This window comes from Coturnix japonica, chromosome 13 (assembly GCF_001577835.2).
Source record: "Coturnix japonica isolate 7356 chromosome 13, Coturnix japonica 2.1, whole genome shotgun sequence".
NCBI classification, from domain to species: Eukaryota; Metazoa; Chordata; class Aves; order Galliformes; family Phasianidae; genus Coturnix; species Coturnix japonica.
In genome coordinates this window covers 10,475,895-10,503,807 of record NC_029528.1, presented here as the reverse complement: position 1 = coordinate 10,503,807, position 27,913 = coordinate 10,475,895, and the positions used below count along the sequence as shown (strand labels likewise).

General features: G+C 55.5%; 3 protein-coding genes across 4 annotated transcripts; all 3 read left to right on the top strand.

Moving 5' to 3' along the window:
- The first annotated feature begins 27 nt into the window (after positions 1-27).
- On the top strand, positions 28-17,753 carry AFAP1L1 (actin filament associated protein 1 like 1). Of its 2 annotated transcripts, XM_015876278.2 has the most exons (19): positions 28-132; positions 9,791-9,919; positions 10,081-10,164; positions 10,434-10,531; positions 10,666-10,777; positions 11,052-11,150; positions 11,544-11,755; positions 12,090-12,269; positions 12,876-12,962; positions 13,187-13,280; positions 13,394-13,546; positions 13,672-13,883; positions 13,995-14,140; positions 14,693-14,771; positions 14,891-15,005; positions 15,206-15,370; positions 15,601-15,779; positions 15,993-16,121; positions 16,516-17,753. In XM_015876278.2, exons 1-19 carry the CDS (start codon positions 117-119, stop codon positions 16,537-16,539), a joined length of 2,313 nt encoding a protein of 770 aa, XP_015731764.1. In that variant the 5' UTR covers positions 28-116; the 3' UTR covers positions 16,540-17,753. The 2 variants fall into 2 exon arrangements, with proteins under 2 accessions (XP_015731764.1, XP_015731765.1); XM_015876279.2 differs by lacking the exon at positions 11,052-11,150.
- Positions 17,754-17,874: 121 nt separating this feature from the next.
- GRPEL2 (GrpE like 2, mitochondrial) lies at positions 17,875-24,622 on the top strand. Its single transcript, XM_015876281.1, has 4 exons — positions 17,875-18,008; positions 19,492-19,660; positions 20,399-20,480; positions 21,332-24,622. The coding sequence occupies exons 1-4, from the start codon at positions 17,947-17,949 to the stop codon at positions 21,685-21,687; spliced, it is 669 nt and encodes a 222-aa protein (XP_015731767.1). The 5' UTR covers positions 17,875-17,946; the 3' UTR covers positions 21,688-24,622.
- Positions 24,623-24,940: 318 nt separating this feature from the next.
- On the top strand, positions 24,941-27,833 carry PCYOX1L (prenylcysteine oxidase 1 like). Its single transcript, XM_015876280.2, has 6 exons — positions 24,941-25,225; positions 25,320-25,526; positions 25,797-25,971; positions 26,052-26,263; positions 26,338-26,478; positions 27,033-27,833. The coding sequence occupies exons 1-6, from the start codon at positions 25,135-25,137 to the stop codon at positions 27,689-27,691; spliced, it is 1,485 nt and encodes a 494-aa protein (XP_015731766.1). The 5' UTR covers positions 24,941-25,134; the 3' UTR covers positions 27,692-27,833.
- The last annotated feature ends 80 nt before the right edge of the window (positions 27,834-27,913 follow it).

The following is a 27,913-nucleotide window of genomic DNA, read 5'->3' as shown; positions in this document are numbered from 1 at the left end:
TGCCGGTGCTGCCCCGCGCCGAGGGAGGGGAGGAGCGTTGCGGGACCGCCGGCACCGCGCTGCCACTCGCCCGTCCGCTCCTCCCGGGGCGGTCACCGCTGCCCGCGGTGCGGAACATGGACCGGCTGAGCGGTGAGGGCACGGAGCGGGCGGGGGGAAGGGGATGGGGGTCGGTGCGCGTCGTCACCTGCGGCTGAGACGCTGGTGTTGGTCGGGAGGGTGAGCGGGGGATGAGCGCTCGGTGCGCTCGTCGAGAAAGTGGTGGTCCTGGGATTGAGTTTCCTCGTCGCTGCCGTGGCACCGAGCACCCGGGGCTGCCGGGTTGGAACGGGATGGGGAGGGACCTGCTGCTGTCCGGTGCCTGAGATGCGGGGAAGGAGCGGTGTGATGCTGCCGGGCACTGCCGTGCGCTACCCCGGGGCTGTGCAGCAGCGGGTGGTGTCGTCGGGCAGCGCCCGGGTCCCGGCCTTGGTTGGTGCCGGAGACATGGCCCTCCTATAGGGCAAAGCTGCTGTGTGTGCTGCTCGGGGTAGGCACCAGAAAGACCCGAGGGTCAGGAGTTCCCCTTCCCGATGGAAAAGGATGGGGTGGTGTTTCCGCACTGGAAACGTGATGTGAGGAGTTCGGCTCTGGGGATGCAGCACGCAGTGTGGGTGCTGAGGAAGCAGTACATTGCCTGGCATCACAAGAGAGGACAGGGACAGCCTCCCCTTGCAGCTCAGCCAGCCCACCTGCCCCACAGTGCTGGCTCTGAAGGAGGCTGCTGCTGCAGGAGGAGTGTTGTTGTCGAACACATGCGGTGCCAGGGCCCAGAGGATCTCATTGATGGGCAAAGGGGAAAGCTGTGCAGGCTGCTGGAAGGCCATCCCACCTGTGATGGGTGTCTGCTGGGCATTGCTTCCTGTGCCACATGACAAGTACTGAAGGCTGTAGGATCCCACCATGGGGAGGTGATGGCGTGTTGCTGAGCCCAGACTAGGGCTTGGTAGAGATGAACCCAGTCATGGCACAGGATGTGCATGGAGATCCACTACCCATAACCCCTGCATGGAGATCCACTGCCCCAGTGCCTGGCATGCCCCACTTTGCATAGGTTTCCCCATTGAGTCAGAGCTGCACTGCTACTTTTACTGCCTCATAGGTGCCTTCTATGGTAGTGGTGAAGGTGCCTGCTGCTTTACTTTCAGTATGTGTAATGAATGGCTGTTGGCACTCGGATTGCTCTATGCTAACGTAAACCTTCTCCAGATCCTCCTGCTCATCACCAGAGCCTCTGGATCCCTCTGAGGCTGTAGCTGTGCAGGGAGGGCATGGAGTTTTGGTGGACGAGGGGCCTCTGACCCAGTCCCCAGCTTCTCTATGCTCTCTGGCAGCTACTCCAGGCTGCGCTGATGTGCCTGTGATTTGGGGATGCTCCATACCATGAGCCTTTGCTCCAGCTGGGCTGTGCTTGCTTCTCCTCATTAATAACTCTTCTCTTGACCTTTCATGCCACGAGAATTTTGATCTTGCACCATATCTGTGGTCTAAATCCAGTGAAGCCAGCAGAGATGTGTCAGGGATAAACTTGGCTCCAGCTCACCCACAGGAATGGGGAGGCATTGGGCTGGGAGGGAGGCAGACAGGCTCATTCCTGACCTGCAGCCTGGTGAAGGGGGCGAGGAGCTCTGGGGCCAGCTGTTAGCACCAGGCAAGTGCCGAGCTCTCCCCCGCATTGCAGCCATTCCTTCCGCTGGAAGCTGAGCTGCCTGGTGGTGGGGTCCTGTTTATAGCCCAGGGAATGGGGATGAGCTGTCCCTGGGCTGCCCTGGTCCAGGCAGGCAGTGTGTTATTGCCCCATGCAATGGTGGGGCTGCTGGGCAGGATGGGAAGCAGTGGGTTCCTGCCTGGTTAGCACCTTCCAGGCGGTGACCCCAAGGACTCCTATCGCACAGGACTGCCTGGAAACCTGCCTCTTTCCAGTGCTTGCTCTTGACCTGGAAGTGCTGTTTTCCGGTGGAAACGTGCTGAGCTGCATGCTGACGTGCCCTGTGCTATACAGCATACACCAAAACGCTGCCTGCAGGAGGGCCGGCACTCCTCATCCCATCCCAGGAAAGCTTTGTATAAGGTTTTAAAGTTGTCTCATCCTGAACAGTTGGAGGGCTTTGTAGAGGAGAGCAGGGAGTGAAAGCTGGGCTCGGCCCAGTGTTTGCCTGTTGTTCTGTGGCCAAGTTGCTTGCTGGGACACAAGATAAGGGTTTTGCAAAGTGGAGGCTTGAAGTGGTTTCTGACATCCCAGACTCACGTCCTAATCCTTTAACTCTTCCCTACACCAGTCCAGTCTGGCACAGCTAAAGGAACAGATATCTCTTCCTGCATGGAAGGTATCTTTTTCCCATGTAAATGAATGGCAAAACTGCCATTTCTATATAACATCTATGAAATATCCCTCTCCCAGGGCAAGCAGCTTGGCCAGAAAATCCCCAAGGAGCTCTGCATTGTCCCTGCCTCACACACCAGCCCTGGCATGAATAGTGCTGGGTCCTGCCACCCGCAGCCCAGGCACCGCTGTGGCCAACAGCACCCGGCTGTCATCATCCCTGGGTGCCAAAAGCCGTGGCATTCAGTGAGCTCCAGTCCCTCCGTGCTAATGATCTGCAGCATCCATGGTGGGGAAGGATGAAAATCTCTGATTTGATGGTCCCACCCTATGGAACCTGCCTCGGCTTCTTCAGCCCCTTTGATTTTTGCTTCTGATAACGCCTCTCATCAAAGGAGGGCTTTTGGCAGGCAAGGGAAAACACTGGCATTTCGTAACAGTTTGGAATAAGCGCAGATCTTTGCTGGGAGGAGTTTCTATGCTCAAAATCTTGTTGTTTTTTTACTTTTATTTATTTATTTATTTATTTATTTGAAGTGGGTTTTGCCTGCATGAGATCCTGGAAGTGATATGAGTGAGGTCTGGGTGCTGCTGTGTGCTCTGATTGGTGCCAATTAGCAGGAGAGCTCTGGGGAGGAGTGTGATGAGCAGCCCAAGCAATGGCTGTGGCTGTGGCTGAGCAGTGGCTGTTCCCTTCCCCCTGGTGTTTTTGAACATTTGACCCACCAGACTCACCAATGACAGAGCAACCCCTCTGTGTCTCATTGTCCGGCAGGCTCTGCCTCCTGCTCGACACAATCTTTGTGTCATCTTATGCTTTGGGAAACTGAGGTTGAACAGGGCAGAGCTATGAGTAGGAGATGAGTGGGAACAGGTTTGATAGCTGGCTTTTGTGTACCGAAGCTAAAAGCAGGTAGGGTGAATCAGTCCCGGCACCATTGGAGACATCAGCACCTACTGGGGTGGTCACACCATCCCTTGTGCTTGGGTTTGGCTTTCCCACCATGCTGCACTGGCTGTCCTGGCTCCACTCCTGCCCTGAAGGAGTTAAGTGGGTAGGAAATGCTGCAGGCTGGTGGCCTTGCTGCTGCACCTGATGCTCGCCAATGGAAGGAAACGGAAGGGCTGTTCTCAGCTGAGCAAACACACTTATCCTGCCCTTGAGGATGCTACAGCAGCACGGCTCCGGTCCCCAAAGTGCAGAGACCCTATGGGTGCCCCCACTGTATCTACCCCACAGGGCTGGGCAGGGCTGGCTCTGGGGTGCTGACTTCATAGCGATTTTGCCCATGTGATTTTTCTGCTCCTCCTGGTTTTTACTCCTACCACCACCCCCTGGGCATAGCTGGATGCATTCAGAGAGGCAAAGCTGGTTCTGGCTGATTCCCCATCCATCCTATTCCTGCAGCTCCTGTGATGCCCCAGCCCACCCCCTGCTAGGGGAGAGTTCTGTGTCCTCCTGTACACAATGGCCCCATGGCACTTTTCCTATACGAAGCACATCTGCTGTATGGGGCTTTGGGGAAGGGTGATGCCTGGGACACAGAAAGCTACCATCCATCCATAGGGCTGAGATGCCCATTCGGGAGGTGCCTGCTGTGTCACCTGCACACACAGGGTGTGCACTTGGCATTGCCTGCAGCCACCCTGTGCTGCTCTGTCCCACTGCTGGGGCTTCTCCCATTGTGGGGGCTCAGCAGCATCCTGCTGTCTGTGCTGCTGCAGGGCTGGTTTTGAAGAGGCCAATGCCAAAATTTTCCTTGGAAAAAGCAGAGTTTATTCTGGGTTCTGGCTAATCCTAACATCTCTCCTCAGCCTGAAGCTTGTTTTTATACATTGCTCAGCAGGTCTTGCCCCTGCCCGACTATTCCTTTAAAAGGGCATCTCAAACCTCTCTTTTCCTTTCATTACTTAAACACGTTCTCAGCCAGCAGCTCTTATCAACCCAGCCCCGCTCCCTTCTCTCAGGCTCCCTGCAGAGCATCACACTGATTGCTGAAATGTCACCCGCTGAGCGCAGCCCTGTGTGCTCACAGAGCTGTGTCCTTGGCACTGGCCTGTGCCTGGGCTCAGGGAATCCTCACCCAGAGGCTTTGCCACATCCCCGTACCTTTGTTTGCTCAGCTTCTTGCTTCACTCAGCAGTAAAAGAAGGTGATACAGAAAACTCTGGGGTCAGCTGCAGCCTCATCGTTTCAGAGGGGGCAAGTTTGCTTTGGGGGAGCTAAAACAGCCCCTGGGTAGCATCCGCAGCACGGGGCACCAAAAGGCTCCTTATCTGTGTCGGTCACAGGAGGTGGTTGAGGGTGATTCAATCATTCCCCTGTTAATTATTACCTGCGCAGCTCAGGCTCATGGAGCCATTCTGCTGTGGTGCAAGCACTGTGGGGATCATGTAGCAGGCAGGGCATGGGCCTGGGGGGCTGAGAGAGGGGGCTCAGGCAGAGCGTGTCTGGAGCATGATCTGAGCTCTCCCTGGGCTGGGCTCACAGCTCAGCTGCTGGCTTCTGGGGTCACTGAGAGCAGGGCTGCCAGATAAGGCTTTCAGCAGAGCTATTTATATCAGGGAGAGAGCTGCTGCTGGCACATAGCTGGACCAGGCACAGGGCCCTTCTCTCAAGGCGTGCTGAAAACAGCAGCAGTAAACGTGTGCCGGTGGTCAGCACAGCCCTGAGTGCCTGGGGTGCACGTTTCCAAGGGTAAAAGCATTCCCTGGCTGCTTTGTCTCCCTGGTGTCTCTTTCTCCCCTGGTCCCAGTGCTGGAGCAGGGCAGAGGGCAGCAAGTTGTGGGCTCCTTACTGTAAGATGAGAATGAATGGGTCGCTGTGCCGGTGGGGACCTGCTGTCCCCTTGAGCAAGCACGCTGCACGTTCAGATCTCAGGGCTGCTTTTTCCAAGGCTATCAGATGAGGATATTAAATACTGCAGTGTTGTGTTGATTAACTCCCCAGAAGTTGTGTGCCCCTGCCCTGTCCAATGCAGCTCGGCCGTGCAGGGTGCTGTAGGTCCTGCAGGTCACTGCTGCCTGCTGTGCAATAGACACTCAGGAGGAATGAGCCACCTGTGCTCCGCAGTGCTGGGGATGCTGCAACCCCTGAGCTGGGGACACCTGTCCTAGGGTGGGGGTTAATGGATGTGGGAGTGGTTGGAGGGGGGTTGGGGGTGCACAGGAGGAGCCTGAAGCACTCGCTCTGGCTGCCAGAGCTGGAAGTAGAGACGCTGCCCCCACCCACTCCTCTCAAGGGGCCCTTGTTCACAAGGAGGAGATGATTCATGGGCATCAAGAGGCCCCTGAGCAAATCTTCCACTGTTATGGGATGTTTCCAGAGCATGAGTGTGATAATTAATAGCTTGCTTTTCTCTTAAACCCTCTGTGCTGCAGCGTGCCAAGTTACTGGGTACGCACTCTGACAGGAGGGGACTTTCCAGGCTCTCCTTGCTGCCAGCCCAGTGCAGCTCAACCTTTGCCTACTAGGAGCTGAGATGCTGCAGGGCCTGGGGCAGCATGGATGTGGTGGAACAATGGTGGGAGCTGTGCGCCTGCCTCCTGTCCATGGAAACAGCCCTGTGGGAATGGAAATGGACCCCAGCACTGGGCTGGGAGGCTCCAGCCTTCCTTCCCTCAGAGCTGCTCTGAGTGCTCAGTGCCACTGTCCTCAGGTGCTGTGGTCGCCCCCTCCCCTCCCGCACCCCACCTATTCATGGCATCCCAAGAGCTATAAACATCTGTTTACTGCTGGTGGCGACTCCAAGCAGTGCTCCTCCGCAGGCAGAGCATCCTGGGGCCCTGCCCACGCCAACAGGAAGGATTTATTTTTGCTCGGTTTTTATTTTAGCTACAAACAATGGCCGTCACTCCTAGCATCCGATTTCCCCTGGCCCCCCTCACCCCCGGCCTCCACCTGGCGCAGGAGGAAGTGGGACCTGGGGGATGGGGGGGACAACGGAGCCATGGGCTGAGTCCCTGCAGTGATGTTGCAGTGCTGCTCCATGGAACTGTTCCCCCTCCTCAGGGCTCCCTTGGGCTTTGGCTGCCAACCAGCTCTGCTTTGCAGCCACACGTGCATGGTCTTAACTCTGCCTCTGTGACAGTCAGTCCATGCATACGGAAACTGTTGCGTTAGCTTGGCCGGAGACTCTTCTTCCCCTTCCTTCTCCTCCTCCTCTTCCTCCACCTCTCTGCAGGTTGCTGAAGCAAGAGCTGCTGCTTGCTCCTGTGACTGTGCATTGGCTGAGGAGAGGGAACATGCTCTGCAGCTGCGCCCAGAGCCTTATCTCCAATCCAGAGGACACAGGTTCCCAAGAGAAATGTGTTCACAGGGTCTAATAATAGAGCTGTCCTGGGCACAAGATGGGGGAGTGGTGTGGGGTGCTGCTGTAGAGGAGGGCACCTGCTTGATGCTGTTTGTGGGGTGTGCTGGGGTACAGAGCAAGCACTGCCTGCTGACCTGAGCAGCAGCAGCATCCTGGTGATGTCTTGAGCATCATTCTTGGTGCTGGTCCCCAAACCTCCTGTCCCAGGAGTGCTGCCCTGGGTCTTATCCCTCCCATCCAGCCCAGCTTAGCTCATGCTAAAGCCATCTGCCTCCATAGCTCCCAGTCCTCCCAGGCACAGGGACCTCTGACATCTTCCCATTCCTGCTGCAGCAGATGTGGAGAGCTGCGCATCTCCATTGCAAGGCTCCCTGTCCTGGGATGCCCGCACCCAGCACAGAGAACTGACCTCATGGTGTTTGGGCTGCAGGAGAAACCCCAGCAGCACCCAGCAGGTGGGACCCTGTGTCTGCACTGCTGCTTGGCAGCAGGGGACATGGGCTGGGCTGTCTGTGACTGGCGCCCTTGCTCACCCAAGGGCAGGCTGTGCTCTGGTACCAGACACCGAGCCCCTGTCTGTGCCATCCATGCAGTGACCCGTGGGCAGACTCTCCTGGCTTCCTGCAGCCGCCTCATTAACCTCCTGTGGGCTGGGAGCTGAACAAGTGCAGGAAATTAATTTCTTCCCTCCCTCCGCTCCCCCAGGCGCAGGCTCGGCTCTGTGCACCCGCTGCACATCAAGGCCCCTTTGAGCAGCTCACCCCCTCACCCCCCTCTTGGCTCCCGGGGCAGCTGTAACAAGGGAGATGCAGGGGACAGCTCAGCTGGGGAGGAACAAAGGAGCCTTCAGTGCTCTGCTTTGAGCACTCGTTGGCCAAGGCGCTGCCTGCTCTGTGGCCCTTTGGCCCTCAGTTGGTCTGGTGCCCTGACAGAGGTCTGTGATAGATGTCCTGGGGGATGCACTGTGGGCTGCAGTGTGCTGTGAGAAGGTGGCATAGGGCATGGTCCTTATCTGCTGAGCTGGGGCAGGGAGTGGGTAAGTGTCTCCCCAGGTGCTGGCAGGACATCTTGCTTTTCTTCTCAGCTGCTTCCTCACTAGCCCAGCTCCCTGCCAAGCCCTGCAGCTGGATCCTGGCCGGCCAGAGGAAGATGTCTCACCTGGCAGTGTGTTTCCACCATTTCCATTCCACGTGCATCCTTGCCTCGGCGGAAGAGGAGAGCAATGGGAGTTGAGCACCCACCCACCTATATGCTGTGTGCTGCTTTTCCAGCTCCAAAGCTCAAGCAGCAGCCCTGGTCCTACTGTGCCCTCTTCTTCTCCATGGGCTGGGAGATGCTGCCTGCTCTCTACTGCTCACTGCCCTCCTCGGGGTCTGCCTGTGGGAGATGGGCACTGGCAGAGTCACGCTGAAGGGCTGTGCTGGTGTTTGGCTTGGCGCTGGGGAGGAGGAGGAAGCAGAAGGTCTGTGGAGATAGAAGGCAGAGGCAGCAGGATGCGAGCCACATCCTGCCCTGTGTCCTGGGGAGCAGTGCTTTGGAGCTGGGCATGCTGTCCTCTTGCTGGGGGGATTGCCTTGGCTGGGCACTGCTCAGCATCAGCTGGATCACACTGAGCTCCCCTTTGGCTGAGGGATATTTTGCTCCCCCCAGCAAACATCCCCTCACTGCTGCCTTGCTCTGCACTGCCCCGCAGTTATGGGGCAGACAGTCCTTCCTCTGTGTCTCTGCAGAGCAGTGATAGTCCAGCAGTATTCCCAGTGGCTCTGTGCTCTGTCCATGAGGCATGAGCTCTGCTTTCCAAACACCCCATCACTCAGCACATCCCAGCTACCACTGCGGTCCCCTCTGGCCTCTCCCCTGTCCCTGCAGACCTACAACCAGCTGCAGGGCCACCCCAGCTGTGCTCAGATGATGTTCAGTTGCTGCCAAGATCTCGCTCAAATTTGCATTGAAAGAAACAGTTGTTGTTTTTTTCTCCCTACTGTTGATAGTCTCCAGAGCCACAGGTTTGTTGGAGTCCTGAGCTGGGTCACTCAGAGCTGGACTGTCTCAGGTGCTGGATGCTGCAGGTGCTACCCACAAAACACAGGAGCTGAGGTTTGTCTCCAGCTCTGTTCTGCTCAGCAGAGATCAGGGGAGCAGCCTGGGAGCTGCGTGCTGGAGCAGCTGAGGAGTCCATCCCAGCTCTGCTCTGGGGCTCTGGTTACCAGCAGAGCTCTGCTTCAGGCCATGGGCTGAGCAGGGCTGGGGGAGCTCTTGATGCACACTGAGGGGTGCTCAGTGCCCTGTAGCACATTGGGGGCTGAGCAGAGCTGCTCCCCAGCACTGTGCCTGCAGCAGGGGTGCTATGTGGCAATGCCTTCCTTTCCCTCCTCACCAGCATGCCAAATATTGCCTGAAGGGATTCATTTTGTCTGTAATCCTGCTCTGAAATTCAAGCACGTGGAGTTGTGTTACGGACAGGTGCAGCCTTGCAGCAGCTCACAGCAGGTGTGCTGCTGCATCAGGTGCCCCATCCCAGGGAGGGAGCACCAGCAGCCGTGCTGCACTGTAGGTGGGACAGAGGTGTAGTGTTATCTGCATGGAAATATTCACGTGCTGAGCCCTTTGATAGCAGTCCAGCAAGCTTGCAGAGCTCAAGTTTCCACCCACGGGCTGCATCCCAGTGTGTGTGAGCGGGTGTGTGCAGAAGGAACACGTGTGCACTTGGCAAACAGCCCCGAGCCCAGCCCAGGCTCTCAGCCCCATGGGGGTCTTCCATGTGTTGCAGCCCATTCTGTCTTCTCACATCTTTTTGCACCTTTATTTCAGCACCTCTGGTGTCGTCCCTGTGCATTTCATGTCTGGCTGTGATGGGGGGGGAGAATATCCTCAAGACAAAGGTTGATCGAGTTCCTGAGCTTGTCAAAGTTTTGAGCCAAAAGTTGACTCAAAATGTGCAGGATTGCTGGGCTGGCTTGGAAAGTGCCCCATGCCTCCCGTGTGCCCTTGTCCCAGCTGCCTCTTCTGCTGAGCCTCAGCTCTGTGTGCCTTTCCCTACGTGCAGAGGGGCTGTGGGTGAAGCCCAGCATCCTGACATCACCACATTCAATGGGCTTTTCTCTGCTTCCCCCAGTGCTGGACCAGCTCCTTCCAGAGCTCAGCATCCTGCTCAAGCTGCTGGACCATGAGTACCTGAGTGCCACGGCCCAGGAAAAGAAGGTGGCTGTGTCCTCCATTCTGCAGAAGCTGCAGCCACCCACAGGTCAGTGTCCCGACACCATGGCACCCAGTTGCTGTCCCATTGGCATTGTGTCCCCAGCCTGCTCTGTGGCCATGAGTTGGCATGTCTAGGGGGCAAGAGGTGCTGGTGTTGGCCTGGCCATGCTGCCCTGCTCCAGGCTGAGCTTCCCTCCTCACTCCCAGGGAAGGACACGGACTTCATGTATGTGAACACGGCCTCCCTGAGCAATGGCACCAGCTTTGTGGAGTCACTCTTCGAGGAGTTTGGTACGTGGGACCATCCCAGGATGGTGCTGGGTCTCACCATTAGGTGCTGGGCTGGGCTCCCAGCTGGCTATGGGGGCTCTCAAGGGGGCAGGAGGGAGGCTGAAGCTGTGTCCTTGTGCCTGAGGAGGGCATTGTCATCCTGGGTGCCTATTCCTGCTTCCCTATAGCCATACCCATGGGTGTTTGGCCTGGGGGCTCCCTGGAGACATGGGATGCCCATCTTTAGGGTCTTGCTACTCCCTCACCCTCATCGCTTGCTCCCAATCCAGACTGTGACCTGCGGGATCTCCGGGATATGCAGGAGGATGATGGGGATACTAATGACAGCGTTGGTGTGGAGCTCACGAGGAACCAGCCAGCAAAGAGCGTATGTCCCAATACTCTGAACTCTCTGCACCAGCACGGGAAGGTGGCTGGGACCTGCTCCTGCCTCTCACACCAGAGTGCCTGCTGGCCCCTCAGGGACGCATGGCCTCTCACTCACTGGTGTTTCTGCCACAGGCTCCTGCAGACCCCCCTCCGCCTCTGCCCACCACCCCCCCACCTGAGGATTACTATGAGGAAGCGCTGCCCCTGGGCCCAGGCAAGGCCCCCGAGTACATCACCTCCCGCAGTGAGTCCTGCTCCCGGCCGCGTCCCACCTGCCCCACAGCTGAACAGGCAGATCCAGACCCTCCTGGTGAAGGAAGTCACCCGCAATGCACCGCACCCACTTATTTCCCATCCCATCATGCTGCTTTGCACCAGGCTGTTTGCTCCTTGGTGGGGTGGGGACAGTGAGCAGAGGTGACAGCCTCAATGTCTGTGTGCGCTTGCAGCAGGCGCACATTGCTCTGCCCCACTGCAGGCTTACCCACAGCCCTGGCCGTCCTCTGCTTCCCCTGCAGACAGCTCCAGCCCCCCCAACTCTATCATGGATGGCTACTATGAGGACGCAGACAGCAACTACCCCGTCACCAGGATGAACGGGGAGCAGAAGAACTCTTGTAGGTACCTGGGTGCCCTCACCAGGCAGGGAAGAGCTTCAGCAAAGTGGGCGTGAGACATGGGCTCAAGCAAAGCTGAGAATTGCTACATGCTGAAGGTGCAGTGCAGCGCTGCCTGGCTGCATTGCCAGCAGGAGGGGAGGCACTGAGCTTTCCTGACCTGCTCCTCTGCTGCACCAGGAGTCTTTAAAAGTGTGAGACTTGCAAAGAAACAAGCCAGCCCCAGGGTTTGTACAGGCATGCCATGGACTGGCTTGCGGCCTGCAAGCATCATGAGTGATGTGGAGGGGAAATGAGGGAAATAGGAGCAGCTGGGGTCAAAGTAGCAATGCTTTCGGAGCAGGATGTGGAGCTGCTCCATGTGAATGGGGTAAATTGCCTGCTCCCTTCCAGACAACGACTCAGATGCCATGAGCAGTTCCTACGAATCTTATGACGAAGAGGAGGAGGAGGGGAAAGGCCAGCAGCTGACACACCAGTGGCCATCAGAAGAAGCCTCCATGAACCTGGTGAAGGACTGTAGAATATGCGCTTTCCTGCTGCGCAAGAAGCGGTTCGGGCAGTGGGCCAAGCAGCTCACCATCATACGGGATGGCAAACTGCTGGTGAGCCGGGTGCTGGAGGGGCACAGGGGTGGGAAGAGACCTGCAGGTGGGCAAGGGGGAGGGCAGCAAACCCTGCTCCAAGGTTGTGACCAACCCGCAGCATGTGCAGGGGTTGCTGCTGCTTCCTTTGCATGCAAACAAGGCGCTCCTTGCTTTGGGACCCTCTTGGCTAGTGAAGGGAAGGGAGAGGGCATCCTGCAGCCCTAGTATTGTTAAGTCTCTGCATAGCAAACACAGCCACCTCCATCTGTGCCATTGGCTGCAGGGTTGCCCATCCCTACCCACCATCCTGGGCATCAGCTGAGCCCTGAGTGGTTCCCCTTGCTTCTCCCAGTGCTACAAAAGCTCCAAGGACCGGCAGCCACACGTGGAAGTGCTGCTGAGCACCTGCAATGTCATCTATGTCCCCAAGGATGGGCGACGCAAGAAGCACGAGCTGCGTTTCTCACTGCCCGGTGCTGAGGCACTGGTGCTGGCTGTGCAGAGCAAGGAGCAGGCTGAGGAATGGCTGAAGGTAGGCTGCTGCCTCCCCCTCATTCACAGCCTTCCTCTTACTGCCCTTGGGAAGGAGAATGGGAAGGGGCTTTTCCTTTGGCTCTTATCAGCTGTGGGGATGTCTGGCTAACTGCTTCCCAAGCCCTGGGAGGCTCCTGTGCTGATAGCCGGAGCCCCTCACCAGGGAGTGGAGTGGGGATGTTTGCTCACCCCCTCCTCTTCCTCGTGGCCCTTTCCTGCCTTTGTTCTGGGTGTGGGAGGCAGGGAAGGGGCCATCTCTGCTGTGAGCCCTGAGCTGAGAAAGGGGCTGTACTGCCTCTCCTGCAGGAACAGTGACATAGGGAACAGTGGGGTGTGTAGTGCTGGCAGAGTGGTTGTGCAGTTCCCAGATCCCTCACATCCAACCCTCTGACCAGGCATCTCAACAGCAGGTGTTGTTTGGAAGGGGTCTCATGTAAGGGTTGGTGCTCTCAGCAGGACTAGTGGTGGGCAGTAAATCTGGGTGCTGCAGAGACCACTGTGACCAGCTGGGCTCGGGCTGTGCAGTGGGAGCTTGGCAGTGTGGGGACAGTTGCCTTGGTCCCCAGCCCATTGTGATGGGCTGCTCAGAGGCCTTTCTCCACAGGTGATAAAGGAAGCAAGCAGTGCAGGAGCAAGTGGGATGGAAGTCCCCACGTCCCCAGTGATGCCCTGCAAGATGGACCTGGATAAGGTGATGTTTTCTGGCTGTGGCTGGGAGGACAGGGACCGGCCCAAGTTCTATGTGGGACTGGTGACCTTCCATCCTCACAGCAGGTCTGTGGGGCCAGGGGGCTCCAAGCACAGGCTGTATATCCCAGCCCTGTGCTGGAGGGACAAAAGCCCAAGCATGATCATTGCTTGGGGCTGGGCAAAGGGATGCTTCTGAACCAGTGTCTGCCCTGCTGTTCCCCACAGAGGCTGTCACAGGAGAAGCACACCTCTGACTCAGACAGTGTGGCGACGGGTGAGACCTGCTCCCCCATGGCCCGCAGAGAGCACTGTGAGAATGGTATGGCCCTGGCGAGATGGGATGTCCTCCTGGCCCATAGAGCACAGACACTGCCATGTCCATGGAGGACACTGCCATGGGTAATAGGGGCTATCAGGGCTGTTCTCTTCCAGGGAAAGGCAAGAAAAGTGGCTTGGCTGACCTGAAGGGCTCAATGAGCCGGGCAGCAGGGAAGAAGATCACCAGGATCATCAGCTTCTCCAAGAAGAAGCCTTCCCCCGAGGACACGCAGACCTCCTCCACTGAGGAGGATATCCCATGCTGCGGTTTGTGGGGTTGGGGGCAGAAATGGGTTCTGAGGGGCTGTGGGGTGGGAGCTCCCATTGAGCTCATGGAGAATTAGGGCACTCCTTGGGGCTCCAAAATGGTGCTGAGACATTTCTATCCTCAGGCTACTTGAGCGTCCTGGTCAACCAGTGCTGGAAGGAGCGCTGGTGCCGCCTCAAGGCCAACACCCTCTACTTCCACAAGGACCGCACCGACCTGCGCACCCACGTCAACGCCATCAACCTCCGGGGCTGTGAGGTGGTCCCAGGGCTGGGCCCCAAACACCCCTTTGCATTCCGTATCCTGCGCAGTGGGCAGGAGGTGGCTGCGTTAGAGGTGAGCAGGGCACACTTCAGCCCCTTCCCTGCAGCGGGGCTTTGTGTTTTGGGGTAGGAGTGAGGGTCACTTGAAGCCAGGCATGCTCCCCAGCCCCTTCTCTTTTTACAGGCAAGCTGCTCAGAAGATCTGGGCCGCTGGCTGGGCCTTCTCTTGGTGGAGACGGGCTCCAAGACTGCACCGGAGGCTTTACACTATGACTATGTGGATGTGGAGACGATTGCTAACATTGTGACAGCCGTCAGGCACTCCTACCTGTAAGACTTTCCTCGTGCTGTGCTAAACCACGATGAGGTGGGATGGTGGGCTTCATCCTGGGCTCTTGGGCAGGGGCACAGACTGGGATGGGGTTTTCTCAAGATCCCAGGAGATAAAAAGGACATCCCAGAGGCTGTATTTCTCAAAGCAATGCATCTTCCCTTGGGCAGGACTGAAATTAGAAGGTGCTTTTTGAGAAGTTGTGGATACCCCATTCAAGGCCAGGTTGGATGGGGCCTTGGGCAATCTGATCTAGTGTCTGATTTAGTATTTGGCAACCCTACTTGTGGCAGAAGAGTTGGAATGAGAGGATTTCTGAGGTCCTTTCCAACCCAAGACATTTTATGATTCTACGACTGCATGATTCTTTATTAATGCTGACGAAGGACCTAAGGGATTTGTTTGCTTAGATAGGGCAGGGTGAGCAGACAAAAGCAAAGCTGTGTCCCTGCCCAGAGCTGGGAGAGCAGTGAGACTAAAGAGCCCGTTATGGGGCTGGCAGGGATGTCCTGGATAGGAAGCCCATGGCACATTCATCCCTTGTCCCACAGGTGGGCCAGCAGCTCCCAGGACAGCCGACCTGACTCCTCCCGTGTGGTGTACGATGATGTCCCCTATGAAAAGGTTCAGGTGAGCGTGACTCAGGGCCTTACCACGTCCCACCGCTGTGAAGGAGATGTCCTGGGGATGCTCGGTGGGTCGTGGCAGCCCCATAGATGTTTCAGTATGCTTTCCTGTCCCCGCTGCAGGCTGAGGAGGAGTCAGGACGGCCAGCGGGAGCCCAGGTGAAGCGCCATGCCTCCTCCTGCAGCGAGAAGTCGCGGCGAATTGACCCACAGGTCAAAGTGAAGAGACACGCATCAAGTGAGTGGGGGTCTGCCAGGGGACACTCAGAGTGGAGGAAGCCCCTGGCCTCTGTGTGGAGGCTGATCCCACCAGGGGGTCCTGGGTTGGGCTGTGCCAGCACAGTGGGACCATGAGGGGTATCCTTGCAGTTCATGTTGGGCTCAGGTGGGGCTTTCTTAGGCTGGAGTCATTGTGACTGGCTCTCTTTGTACATGCAGATGCCAACCAGTACAGGTATGGGAAGAACCGGGCTGAGGAGGATGCCAGGCGTTTTCTGACAGAGAAGGATAAGCTGGAGAAGGAAAAAGCAGCAATCCGCAGTGAGCTGGTACTGCTGCGGAAAGAGAGGAGAGAGCTGCGGGAAGCCATGAAAAGCAGCTCAGGTAGGTTGCATACTGTGGCTGAGGATGCTCAAAGGCACCCGGGTACGATGGGAAGGGCCCAGATGGGAATGCAAGGCTTGCAGTGTGGCTGTGACACTTGTGACCATGCTCAGGCTTGGCTGCAGCACACTGCTTGGCCAGCAGCCCCATCTAGTGTCACTACCCAAGAGAATGGATGACTGCCCGGCCTTGGTAACCTCAGCCACTGAACCAGGTACTTATGTGTCCAGGAGTGAAGCTGCAGGACCTGGAGCAGCGTGTGGCTTTGTTGGAGGAGCAGTGCCGGCAGAAGGAGGAGCGCCGCGTCGACCTGGAGCTCCAGCTAAGCGAAGTGAAGGAGCAGCTGAAGCAGTCGTTGGCAGGAGGGCCGGCCCTGGGGCTGGCTGTGACTGGCAAGGCTGAGAATGGGGTACGCACCTCTTTTTCCTTGCTCCTCTGGCACCTGCAAAGGGGTTTGGGGAGGGAATAAGCAGCAGTGGGGATGAGAAGACACCCCTGATCTTTATCACATTGCTGTTAGAGGTAGGAAGCAAAGCACTGACGTAAGCTTTGACTCCATGACGGTTTGTGCTTTCCTGGCACTTTCTGCTCCTTAGGTTTTGTATATCCTTCTTTTCCACAGGAAGCTACAAACAAGCCAAATGGGAGCCCCCCTGAGCACTTGGTTCCTGTTAACAGCGCAGCTGAACTGAGAAAGAGAAGCCCTTCCATCCTTCCTGCCAACAAGGGCAATGTGCTGAGGAAAGCCAAGGTCCTGCTTCATTCCTCCTCTCTTCCCTGGCTCCTAAGGAAATCTCAGTTTTTCATCCTGTCCCCATATATGACCAAGAATTTGGGGGACTGTGGATGCTCCTTACTCCAAACACAAGGGATGCAGCCTGGGTTGCATCTGGGCTGGTTCCCTTCAGTGGCAGAGGCTACTGATGTGAACTTACCCTGCAGGAGATTTGAGGGGCCCAGGGCTGGGTGGGCAGCAGTGAAAGTATTACCTCTTCAATGCCCACGGCAGCACTCACCAGCCTTTGGAGATGCTGGGGTGGTCCAAAGCCCCCGGGAGGGAAGGAGACACTCAAAGGGCTCAGTGCTCACTCCTCCAGCCTCTGATATCTCTTCATCCCCCTCTTTTTTTTTCTTTTCTCTTGCAGGAATGGGAAAAGAAGCAGACTTAAAGCAAGCAGTGGGAACATCTGCCAGGCTCCAATGGACACTGTGGCCCACTGAGGAGCTACAAGGCCCCACTCTCCCAGGCGTGGGGAGAAGTGCCCTCCCTTGCCCCTCTGCTACAGCACCTGCCACATGGGCAACACTATGGACTGTAGGGGAGGGGATTTACACAGAGGGGGGGGTGAGGCGCTGGAACAGGCTGCCCAGAGAAGCTGTGGATGCCCCATCTTTGGAGGCATTCAGCGCCAGGTGGGATGGGATCCTGGGCAGCCTGATCTAGAGGTTGGCAACTCTGCCCATGGTGGGGGGGGGGGTTAGGGTTAGGACGATCTTTAAGGTCCCCTCCAACCTAAGCCATCCTATGACTGGGGAGGCAGGTGGGGAACAGGAGTCCTTTGGTGATCAGGGTCATGTATTACTGGGGAACCTATCTCTGTGGCCAGGAGCTTGGCACAAGGCACATACCTGTGTGACACAGACAGCACGTGGGACAGATGCAGCCATCGGACACCCTGCTTTATCGAGATCCATGTTCTACCCACCAGAGGCCTGGCAAATGTTTTCCAAAGTGACTGCGGACTGCTTGGGGATTCGTGGCTGCCTGGACACTGGGGTTTATGAGCTCAGGACCTGATCCTTTGGAGATGCCCATCATTCACCCTTCTGACTCTCAGCTCCTCGGGGTCTCATCTCAGGGTTCTTTGTACCTCTGGCTCACTCTGCTGCATGCCCTCACCCAGTGCCCCCTCCTTGTCCTCCAGGCACACTTGCTTCCTTTGGGAAGAAACAAAGCTCAAGCATCAGCAAATTAACAGTGGACACCTTTTGATCTTATGGAGCAGCACAGTGCTGCTGTAAGAGCTGAGGCTGGAGGAGGCAGCCCGACTCCCCAGCCCCATGCTGCTGGAAGGGCCTGGGATATAGAGTTTGCCAAAGCACGTCGTCAATGTGGAGCAAGGGGAAGTTTGACAATAAAAACATTTAAAAAGTGCTTTCAAGTGAGAGGACTGGAACAGCAAGGAGGGACGGGGGAAGGTCATTCAGCACAGGTAGAAACAAGGGAGAGGAACAAAAAGGGAAGACCCAGGCTGGTGTGCCAGGGACAACAGAGCACCATTTGCTGCTAGTTTCCCTCTGCAGCTTGTTCCCCTTTAACAACCCCATCAGCAGCTCGCAATAAAACCACTGGCACGGCCCTCTCGGGGCTGCAGGGAGAGAACTGGTGTTGTTCCTCTTGCAATGGGACCCTCATAACGGCAAGGGGTGGGAGCGGGACGGATCCCCGCACATGGCTGTGTGCTGCGGGGATACATCGCAGGCCAAACACGGCAGCACCACCCGCGGGAGGCGGGGCGGAGCGGGGCGAGCCGGGAGCTGTAGTCGCGGTGCGGGCAGCAGGCGGCCCGGGGAGCATGGCCGGCAGCTCGGTGCGGGCCGGGGCTCGGCTGTGTGTCCGAGCGGCAAGGCACGGAAGGTGGGTTGTGGGTGCGGGGACTGTGCGGGCTGCGGGAGGGCGGCGGGGAGCGGAGAGGGACGGGGCGGTGTGAGCGGGGATGGGCCGGGCCTAGAGCGGCGGGTCCAGGCCTGTCCCGGCCCGCTGGGTGAGCCGGGCTGCCCCGCTGAGCTGGGCCGTGCTGGGGGGGAGGCGGCCCTTCATGCGGGGCAGCTCGTGTGATGGCCTCCGTAGGATCCCGGCTATCGTGTCTGTGTGGTCTGTGTGCTGTGGGGTCTGAGTTATGGAACAGCACTGAATCCATTCCCGCTGCTTTGGTTATTTCTAATGGAGTGCGGGCTGATGGAAAAGAAAGCGAAGAAAGTGGATGGTGCCTTATTCTGTTGGTGGTGGGATTTGTTTGTTTGCTTGCTTGTTTTTATCCTTCTGGAAAGAACTGGAAGGTCACACGAACACAATAAAGCAATGCCTTAATGGAAGTGTGAAAGCTGCCTTGCCCAGGTCCTGGCAGCACAGTGGGAGCCGAGGACAGCCGGCTCTGTGCAGGGACTGCAGGAGCTCGTAATGCTGTTGGGTCCCAATGGGGAGTCCACGAGGTGTCCTCTGATACCACGACCCGGTGGGGGGTAATGAGGAGATTTCAGTCCAAAGGACCCATATGCAGATGTTCCTGCAGCTCAGCACTTGCATGCTTTGTCATGTAGATGTGGGAGGAGAAGTGCTTGAGGAGGAGGTGGGGTAGAGTCCTTGTGTGGTCTGTAGCATTTGGGTTTGGGAAAGAGCAGTTGTTCTGAATGCAGGCCTGTTCCCATCGATAAAATACTCATCTTTAAGGATAGCTGACTTTGGCCATGTGGCTGCAATCAGCTTCTCCCCTCCATCTATCTCTGTGCCCTCTCTGACATCAGCGTGTAAATCTTTCTGTAGCACCAGCGTAGTCCTGTGATCCTTTCACACCCACTGGGACTTCCCCACGGCTGTCACCTCAGGATGTGTCAGCTTCCTCCTGTGGGATTCCTCCTATTTTTAGGGCAGCTGTGACCAGGACCGTGTTTAGGAGATAGAGGACAGGCTGTAAATAACACTCACCCTTTGTAGTGGTGCGTTTCTTTCATCCTCAAGGAAGCAGTAAATTGAGCAGCGTTTTCAGTTCTGCTTCACACTCCTCGAGTTTCCCTTTGGAGTCAAGTCAGCCCGTGGTTCTTTTTTCTTGCTTCCAACTTTTGAGGCAGACTTGTCTGAACAGCCCACGGGGCGTTGCGCTGTGCAGGAGTGCTCTGCAGCTGGGTTTCACTGGCTGGAGACAGCACTCCATACCGGCAGCTCTCTGCTTCACGTAGGCAGGGCCCCTGAGTGCAGACAGAACTCGCTCATGGCCCTCTCCTACGCACCGAAACACACCCCATCTGTGTGCTCTGAATCACATCGACTCGGTCAGCTTCACTTCTTGGATGCAAAAGACTTTGACTGTGTTGGAACTTAACTTTCCCTTTCTTGTCACTAGTTTGTATTTCAGGGAGCCCCTGTGTGTTTTCAGCACTGCAGCTCAGCAGAGAAGTACAGGAGATGAGTGTGGGCCTGAAGATCCCCGTGATGAGCCGAAGCATCCCCTTCCTGACTGTGCCTTAGAGCACAAAGCTGTCAAATTAGAAGAGCAAGTTCGGGACTTAACTGTGAGTTTGCAGCTGGTGGCATCACCGGCTTTCATTTGGGCCCCTTGACTTTCACTTTCAGCCTTATCTTGTTCTGTAAGAGCTACAACCCTTAGACAATACCTCTGTGTTGTGACAGTGTTCAGAGCAGCTCTGCCTTCCCCACAAACACACAGAATCACACTGGGAGCGGGATGCTGACACTTTGATCCCAGCAGGCAAAACTGTATGTCAGAGGTGGGCTGTGGTCAGTTGTTTTGCAGCATTGTACAGAGGGAACATCAGTAGCTTTGTCATGGTCAGTGTCACAGATTATAATGTCCTGGGTCTGTGTTGTCTGACAAGTCAGGTTTGGTGGCTGGTGGGAGGATAAATACTGCAGCACAGGGCAGTTCTGGGGATAACTATCCAGAGTACAACTTCAGCAAGTGACAAATGAGCTTGTTACTGATCTGTTGCTAAGACCTGCCTGCTGGAGAAAGGAGCATCTCAATGGGTGCAGTGAGTCATGCAGAAAGCAGCAGCCTGACAATGTGCTGAGCACTGAGTGCTTCTGGCCTTGGGTGTTTTGAGGGGGTTGCAATTGTGCTGATTAATCAGTAGGAGAGAGCTTGGCTTTGCATGTTGTAATGAAAACGCTGGAGCCTGGTGCAAACCTGGTGTGTAATGGCGTCTTTTTTGGCAGTATCAAAGGGATTGCAATTTTGTCAGAAAAATCAGCTTTATGGCACTGTCTGATGTCTCCTTTTGCTCTTATAGGAACGATACAGGAAAGCTTTGGCAGATTCTGAGAATGTCCGGAGGAGAACGCAGAAGTTTGTGGAAGATGCCAAGCTCTTTGGTGAGCAAAGTGACACAGGGCTGTGTTTGCTGCTGCATCCTGTCTGAGCACAAAATGCTGATCAGCAGCTTTTCTCTCCCCTTTGCCCTGATCTTGTTTGTTGTAAGTGTAGCATGATGTTTGGCCTGGTCCACTGGTGTCTGGGTGTTACTCCTCTCTGTGTCCAGCTGTGTCCTGTCAGTGTTATTTCACTGCTCTATGGTCTTTTCTAAATAAAACAGGCCTGGTGCTGTTGAAGGTAGTTCTCAGTAATTACAGGTTCTTTTGTGTGCTGAGAATTGGCTCTTGCAGGATGTATTTTGTGGGTTTTCATCAACTTGTGGTCTCCTTTATTATATTAACAGTCTCTTCTGCTCTGGCTTTTAGGTGGTAGATCCTGTCTGGGACAAAGGGGGTGGTTGCTATATCAGATGATCTTTACAGTTTCTCTGATAAACATTTTCACATCAGTGGAGTGAGTTGGATTGCAGGTTGGGAACTGAGGCAGGTGAAGGGGGAAAACTGCTGTGTAGTCATTGCTCTCTGCCAGCTCCGAGAATGAGAAAGCATTGTTTTCCATAGCATGTGTAAAGATTTCTTGTTAGTTAATTTTAGTGGCTTTCAGATTGGAGCTACGTCTGTTCCTGTTGTGCTACAGAATGGATGTTGAGCTTTGGGAAAATCAGCATTATTAGTTGGGATTTTTTATCTTTATTTGCCTGCTTGTTTTGAGTTTTAACCTTTTATGTGCAGTGTGCTGCAGATTTGGGGGGAGGGGGAAAGGGTTTAATTGAAGTTACTCCTGGAATAGGGCACAGGGCATATGTTTTATCTGTTGTCCTTCATTCATTTCTTATTTCTTTGTTCCATAGGGATCCAGAGTTTCTGCAGGGACCTTGTGGAGGTAGCAGATATCTTGGAGAAGACTGCTGAGAGTGCTGCAGAGGAAGCAGAGCCCACTAATCCAAATCCAACCCTACAGAAAATCTACGAGGGCCTCTCTCTCATAGAGGCCAAATTGCAAAGTGTATTTGCCAAACACGGCCTTCAGAAGATGAGCCCTGTTGGTGACAAATACGATCCATACGACCATGAAATAGTTTGCCATGTCCCAGCTGAGGGGCTGCAGCCGGGCACGATAGCACTGGTGACTCAGGATGGCTACAAACTCCATGGTCGCACTATCAGACACGCTCTTGTTGGCGTGGCCGTGGAGTCACAGGAGTGAGTGATGCCCCTTGGCATCTGGGACCTGACTGGGCTGAGGACCTCTCAGCACTCGTGACAGCTGCAGCTGCATGTCTTTACTTATTTATTAAGCTAGATTCGTATTGTGCGTTGGCTTCTTCATAATGCGTGCAGTCTTTTTTGCCATTAATTATAAGGTACTTGTATATTTAATGATCCTTTTTTTGGAGTATGTGGAGTAGTATTAGGAGTTCAGCTATTTGTCAGAAATGTGGCATTACAGCCCCGTTCTCTGATGCTCATTTCTGCATTAGAACTTGGATAGGGAAGGGGAGAAGAAACAGAAATTCTTTGAGATTTAGGGCATCTTGTCCCTCAGCTGCATCTCTGAGATGGATTCCAGCTGTGGCCTTCAGGCAAGTAACTTCTCTGCCTCAGTTTCTGTATCTGTATGGAGGGAACATAATACTTATTGACCTACCTCACAGGGATGCAGTGAGGCTTTTTCTTTGGTGAGCACTCAGAGGAAGAAAAGCTCAAAGGGCTGAGTATTATTATGGGGTTGATTTGGGTATCTTCCCTTGTCCCAGACCTCTTTGCTGGGGTCAAGATGATTGAGTGCTTGGAGTGACATTTAGGGCCATTTTAACTCCTCTCAGATCTCTCTTTCTCCAACCAAAAAAGTGTATTTTAGAGGAGAGTAATCTCTCTTCCCTGGTGGGTATTTGTGCATCTTTCAGGCATGATAAACGATCTGCTTTTTGTTGCTGCTGCTGGCAAAATGGAGATGTGCCCTTAAGTAGGAAATCTGGACTGCTTTTATTTTCTCCAGCTCTCCAATAATGGTACTCAGATAACGCTAACTTGTCATTGACATTCAGATTCTACCCCTGTGTACTCACAGTAAATGTGAAACCGTTTGGTTGGGTTTTTTTTTTTTGACTCTAGGAGGAAAGAAATCTTTTCTACGAAAGTCTCAAGTGTCCTTGAAACAGTTTCAGCAGCGGTGACAAGAAAGGAAGAGAAGCAGAAGGCAGGGAACTGAAGGCTGACCTCGAGCTATCCTCCTAGTTGGAGGCATGTTGCTGTCACAGTATGGCATATGTATTTCCCAGAGGTCCTTTTGCCAGGGAGTCCATTTATCTCAGCTGAAAGGATGCAGTCACCCATTAAGATCAGAATTTAACCCTTGGGAGAGCAGTAAGCAGCATAGTGACAAAACAACTGTATAAGCCAGGCTGTGGTTTGCACTATATAAAACCCCCAGGCATGGTGGTTTTCAGGTTATTTCTTACAAATTCATTAATTCCTGCCTTTTTAGCTTTTGGAATTGGATCTATGGCCCGGCAGTTATTTGAGATCTGTTTGCAAAAGCTCTTTATTGTGATGGGTGCCATCACTGGTTTGGAAGAAAACTCATTCTTCTCCTATTCCTTTGCAGGCTTTGGTTTTGTAACCCTTTTGTGGCGGGCTTCAGGGTAACGACAGCCTTCATTGAGCGTCTATCAGCATTATTTCATGTGAGGAGACTGTACGCAGAGCATAGACAGCTAATGGGTTGTCATAGAACTTTTAGGGAGGTGCTTGTTTTGATCTGCTGCACACAGGCTGCTTTGACTGCTATATGTGGGTGACCCGGTGTGGTTTTGTGCCTCCAAGTTATGTTTGCAGAGAGGGACTTGAGATTTCAGCCCTGGGACGGTGCTTCATGGCAGCAGCATCACTTAGGAAGAAGCTCTATTCAGTGCCCTCGTTTTATCACACTGCAAATAGGAGGGGAGAGCCAGCTGTGCAAATGAATGTCTAACATGGAAGATTATTTATAAGGATCTGAACAGAAATGCAGGCATTTTAGGTAAGAGGTTGTTTTCACTCACAGAAAGGCTGCAACTTAACCCGAGCCATACTTAAAGTGGCCAAAAGTGATGGGATCCGAGGCACCTTTAAACTGACCCACTGTGCAACCTGACTGTGAAGTTATGCTACATTTGCTTGGACTGTTTGCTAGGCCTGTCTGTCACCCCAGCTAGCATTCACTCTTTTTTGCCTTAAAGAAGTACCCTAAAATGCACTGCAGACTCTGTCTGCAGTATGAGGTTATCTGTTATATCTGGGGTCTGCCTGCACTGAGGCACTGCTGTGGCTGGAGCAGCAATCTGAGCTCAGGTTCCTGTGCTGTTTCTGAACCCCCTCCCCAAGCTATTTTCCCAGTTTGTGCCCCAGTTTTGTACATCTGTGAAACTTCTGTAGATCTAATTAGGCTTGATGATGGTTATTGCAAGATACAGGTAGTACTTAGTGGCTCTTGCAGAAGTTACCAAAGACTGTTGTTGTTTGTCCTGCTTGCTTTGAATTGTGAAAGGGGAATGAAAGAACCAAATGTGGATTCCATTACAGAACTTACATTTCCTTGGCAGAATGGGGTTCCCTTGCCTTTCAAGCACACTTAATGATGATCTCTTATTGTGGATGAGATTGCTTCCCAGCTTGTGCAGAGCTCACACAGCACAGTGGGATGAGATGGGTCCCACTCAGTGCTCTGCAGTGACACCAAAGAGTCCGACCCGTCAGCTTCTTCCCTGCTGTCACTTCATTCCAACCATCTTTGTTAGAAGGGATGGAGCAGCAGAGGAGAGCGAGTGCTGCATAACTCTGCACTGTACCTCTGCACCTCCTGCTCGTTTCCACTTGCTCACCCAGCCATGAACTGAGTGCTGCCCCACCAACATGTTGGCTCAGAGCAGGAGTGGTGCAGAACATGAATGTCTCTTTGAGGACCTTAAATTCTCAGCTCTTCTTCAGCAGGAGGAAGGGAGCAGCTGTGATAAGTCAATGGCTGCGAGAAGCCCTCTCGCTATTGAAAACTATTTAAGTTTTAGATTGTGAATACGGCAGTGTTTTGTTGTTGTTTTAATGTGAGATGTTCTGGTACGACTCGCCGAGGCACATGAACAAAGCATTGCTAAGCTCCAAAAGTCTCGAGTCTGTTTTAATTGGTGAGAATAACCCATATATATGTATATATATACTGTATGTTGTGTTTGGGTGCTGTGCTCACCCAACGGGTCTGGCTGGATGGAAGATAAGACTGGAGTGTGGGAGCGGTGCAAGTAACCGACAACAACATTGGAGTTCATGTTGGAAAGGGCTGCTTTTCTTTCCATGTCCAGATGCTGTTTGCTAATTAAACAAAGAATAGCAATTGCTGCTTTTCCTTTCTTTTCCCACTCGTTCCAAGCGGCGCTGTGGATTGCGAGCAAACGCAGTTGGTCCATCGCTCCCGTTGGACCTACGAGCATCATCGTGCTCTGCCTGCGGCTCCTCCGCCTCCTCCCCCGGAACGGATCGCGGCGCACCGCCCCGTGCCCGCGTGCGGCAGTGACGAGCCCGGCGCGGGGCCACGCGAGCTCGGGCAGCGCAGGGCAGCAGGCGGCGGGTCATTGCCGAGCCGAACCGAACCGAACCGAACCCAGCCGCATCCCCCGCCATGGCCCCGCCGCTCACCGCGCTGCTGCTGCCGGCTCTGGCCGCCCTCCTGCCCGTCCCCGCGGCCGCCCGCGCCCCGCCGCGCAGCATCGGTAGGTCCGGGTGGGGAGGTGGGCTGGGAGCCCGACGGGGCTGCGGTGCCGTGCCCCGGGTGCGCCAACAGCCCCCGCCGCTCTCTGCCCGCAGCCGTGGTGGGCGCCGGGCTGGGCGGCTCGTCCGTCGCCTACTTCTTGCAGCAGCACTTCGGGCCGCAGGTGCAGCTGGATGTGTACGAGCAGGGCGGCGTGGGAGGCCGGTTGGCCACCGTCACCGTCAACAAGCAGCAGTACGAGAGCCGGGCAGCGTCCATCCACGCGCTCAGCCTGCACATGCAGGACTTCGTCAAGACGCTGGGTGAGTGCCGAGTGATGATGGGTGAGTGCGTGAGATCGGGGTGGACACGGTGGAACCTCGGCATGATGAGCACGAGGTGTCCCGGTGCCCCATCCCTGCTGTGACTGCACCGCGGGGCTCTGGAATCCCACTGCTTCATCCCATCCAGCAGCGGGGCCATCCCATGGGATGCCAGAGCACGTGTGTGCTGTCCCACTGCCCACGCAGGAGCTCGCTCACCCCATTACCTGCACCCACCACCCGCCCGGTGGGTTCCTCTGCTCCCCGCAGGGCTCAGGCAGCGCCGCGAGGTGCCGGGGAAGAGCGCCGTGTTCAGCGGGGAGCACTTTGTGCTGGAGGAAACAGACTGGTACCTGCTGAACCTCTTCCGGCTCTGGTGGCACTATGGGATCAGCTTCCTGCGCCTGCAGATGTGGGTGGAGGAGGTGATGGAGAAGTTCATGAGGTGGGGCTATGGCAGGGCAGGGTGGGGAGGGGGATTCTCCCCGACACCGGGACCTCACCCTATGCCACCATCCCCACCAGGATCTACAAGTACCAGGCACATGGTTACGCCTTCTCCAGCCTGGAGGAGCTGCTGCGCTCGCTGGGAGGTGAAGCCTTCATCAACATGACGCAGCGCTCGGTGGCCGAGGCTCTGCTGGAGGTGGGCGTCACACAGCGCTTTGTGGACGATGTCATTGCAGCCGTGCTGCGCTCCAGCTACGGCCAGTCGGTGTTGGTGCCCGCCTTTGCAGGTGAGAATCCATTGCCCTGTGTGAGCATCCCCCATGGGGTCCCTCCCTGAGCACCCTCTCCATCCTCTCCACAGGAGCCATGTCGCTGGCGGGGGCCCAGGGCAGCACGTGGGCAGTGGAAGGAGGCAACAAGTTGGTGTGCTCAGGCCTGTTGAAGCTGACCAAAGCCAACGTCATTCATGGCAGGGTGACGGGTGTCTCTCTGCACAGCTCAGGTGAGCCCAGCTGCAGGGTCTGCTCCAGCCTTGTGCACCCATGGGTGCTGCTGGCCTTGGGTTGTGGGTCTGCGCCTGGAGAAGCATTGGTGGGGACACGTTGATGGTTGGACCTGATGGCCTTGACTGTCTTTTCCAACCATAATGGTTTTGTGAGGTGGGTGGTGGGGGCTCTCTGTCTTTTTGAGAGGCTATCTGAGAGGCTTAGCCCTGTCCTGCAGACCTCAGCCCTGGGGTCCCTTTGGTCCCTTCTTTAGGCTCACAGGTTCCCACTGGCACTGTACACGCTCCCACACAGCAGGTCGGACAGCTGTGCTTTGTGGAGGGCGGCTTTGTCCCTCTCCTCATCACCTCACCAATACGAGCTTATCTATAAGCTTTCTCCTGCAGTCTCTGTAAAATGCTCTTCCTATTGCCCTAATGCAATCAGATGCTATGGTCCAGCACTGGAAAAACGGGGGGTGGAGGCACTGCTAGGAAAAAGTGGAGCTGAAGGTCTGGGTCCATACAGCTTGGGGTCAGTGCTACACCCACTATCTGCTATTTCTCTTCAGAGGGGAGAGCCCTGTACCAGGTGCACTACACCAGCAGCGAAGGCCAGGGCTCTGCGTTCTACGACATGGTGGTGGTGAGCACAGCCCTGCACCCCAGCAGGAGCAACTTCAGCTTCCAGAACTTCGAGCCGCCCATTGACAACTTCCCCGGCACCTTCCAGCCCTCCGTCACCTCCGTGGTGCACGGCTACCTCAATTCCTCCTACTTTGGCTTCCCTGACCCCAAGCTCTTCCCCTTCGCCAGCATCCTCACCACTGACACTCCCGCCCTCTTCTTCAACGCCATGGACAACATCTGTCCTGTCAATATCTCAGCGGGGTTCCGTCGCAAGCAGCCCCAGGAGGCAGCAGTGTGGCGGGTCCTCTCCCAGCAGCCACTGGACAAGCAGCAGCTGAAGACCCTCTTCAAGTCCTATTACTCGGTGCAGGTGACGGAGTGGCCGTCACACCCCCGCTACGACTCCACCAAGTCGCTGCCACCCATCGTACTCCATGAAAACCTCTTCTACCTCAGCGGCGTGGAGTGGGTGGCCAGCTCCATGGAGATGATTGCCGTGGCGGCCAAAAATGTGGCCCTGCTGGCTTACAACCGCTGGTACCAGGACCTGGAGAAGATAGACCAGAAGGACTTGATGCACAAGGTGAAGACTGAGCTGTGATGCTTTGGGTGATGGTGGGCCAGGAGCTGCTTCCTGTAGTGGCCGGGGATGTATTTATTGCCTTGGGGTCACCATGGGGCTTGGGGCACGGGGTAAGGGACAGGCTGTGTCTGGATGACTTGAACATGTTTTTTCTTCAGTAGTGCAGCCCCTGTTGTTTGTCTGTGCCATGCACGGAGATTTCTTCCTTCCCCTCCTCGCATGGCACTGGAATGTGCTGTG

What these genes read in the sequence shown, in the direction of transcription:
- PCYOX1L (XM_015876280.2), top strand. Translation starts at nt 25,135, where the DNA reads ATGGCCCCGCCGCTCACCGCGCTGCTGCTGCCGGCTCTGGCCGCCCTC. An exon ending in GGACTTCGTCAAGACGCTGG is followed by an intron (nt 25,527 to 25,796) that starts GTGAGTGCCGAG and finishes TGCTCCCCGCAG; the next exon opens with GGCTCAGGCAGCGCCGCGAG. An exon ending in GTTGGTGCCCGCCTTTGCAG is followed by an intron (nt 26,264 to 26,337) that starts GTGAGAATCCAT and finishes TCCTCTCCACAG; the next exon opens with GAGCCATGTCGCTGGCGGGG.
- AFAP1L1 (XM_015876278.2), top strand. An exon ending in TCCCCTATGAAAAGGTTCAG is followed by an intron (nt 14,772 to 14,890) that starts GTGAGCGTGACT and finishes TCCCCGCTGCAG; the next exon opens with GCTGAGGAGGAGTCAGGACG. An exon ending in AGCCATGAAAAGCAGCTCAG is followed by an intron (nt 15,371 to 15,600) that starts GTAGGTTGCATA and finishes TTATGTGTCCAG; the next exon opens with GAGTGAAGCTGCAGGACCTG.
- GRPEL2 (XM_015876281.1), top strand. Translation starts at nt 17,947, where the DNA reads ATGGCCGGCAGCTCGGTGCGGGCCGGGGCTCGGCTGTGTGTCCGAGCG. An exon ending in AGCAAGTTCGGGACTTAACT is followed by an intron (nt 19,661 to 20,398) that starts GTGAGTTTGCAG and finishes TTGCTCTTATAG; the next exon opens with GAACGATACAGGAAAGCTTT. An exon ending in GGAAGATGCCAAGCTCTTTG is followed by an intron (nt 20,481 to 21,331) that starts GTGAGCAAAGTG and finishes TTTGTTCCATAG; the next exon opens with GGATCCAGAGTTTCTGCAGG.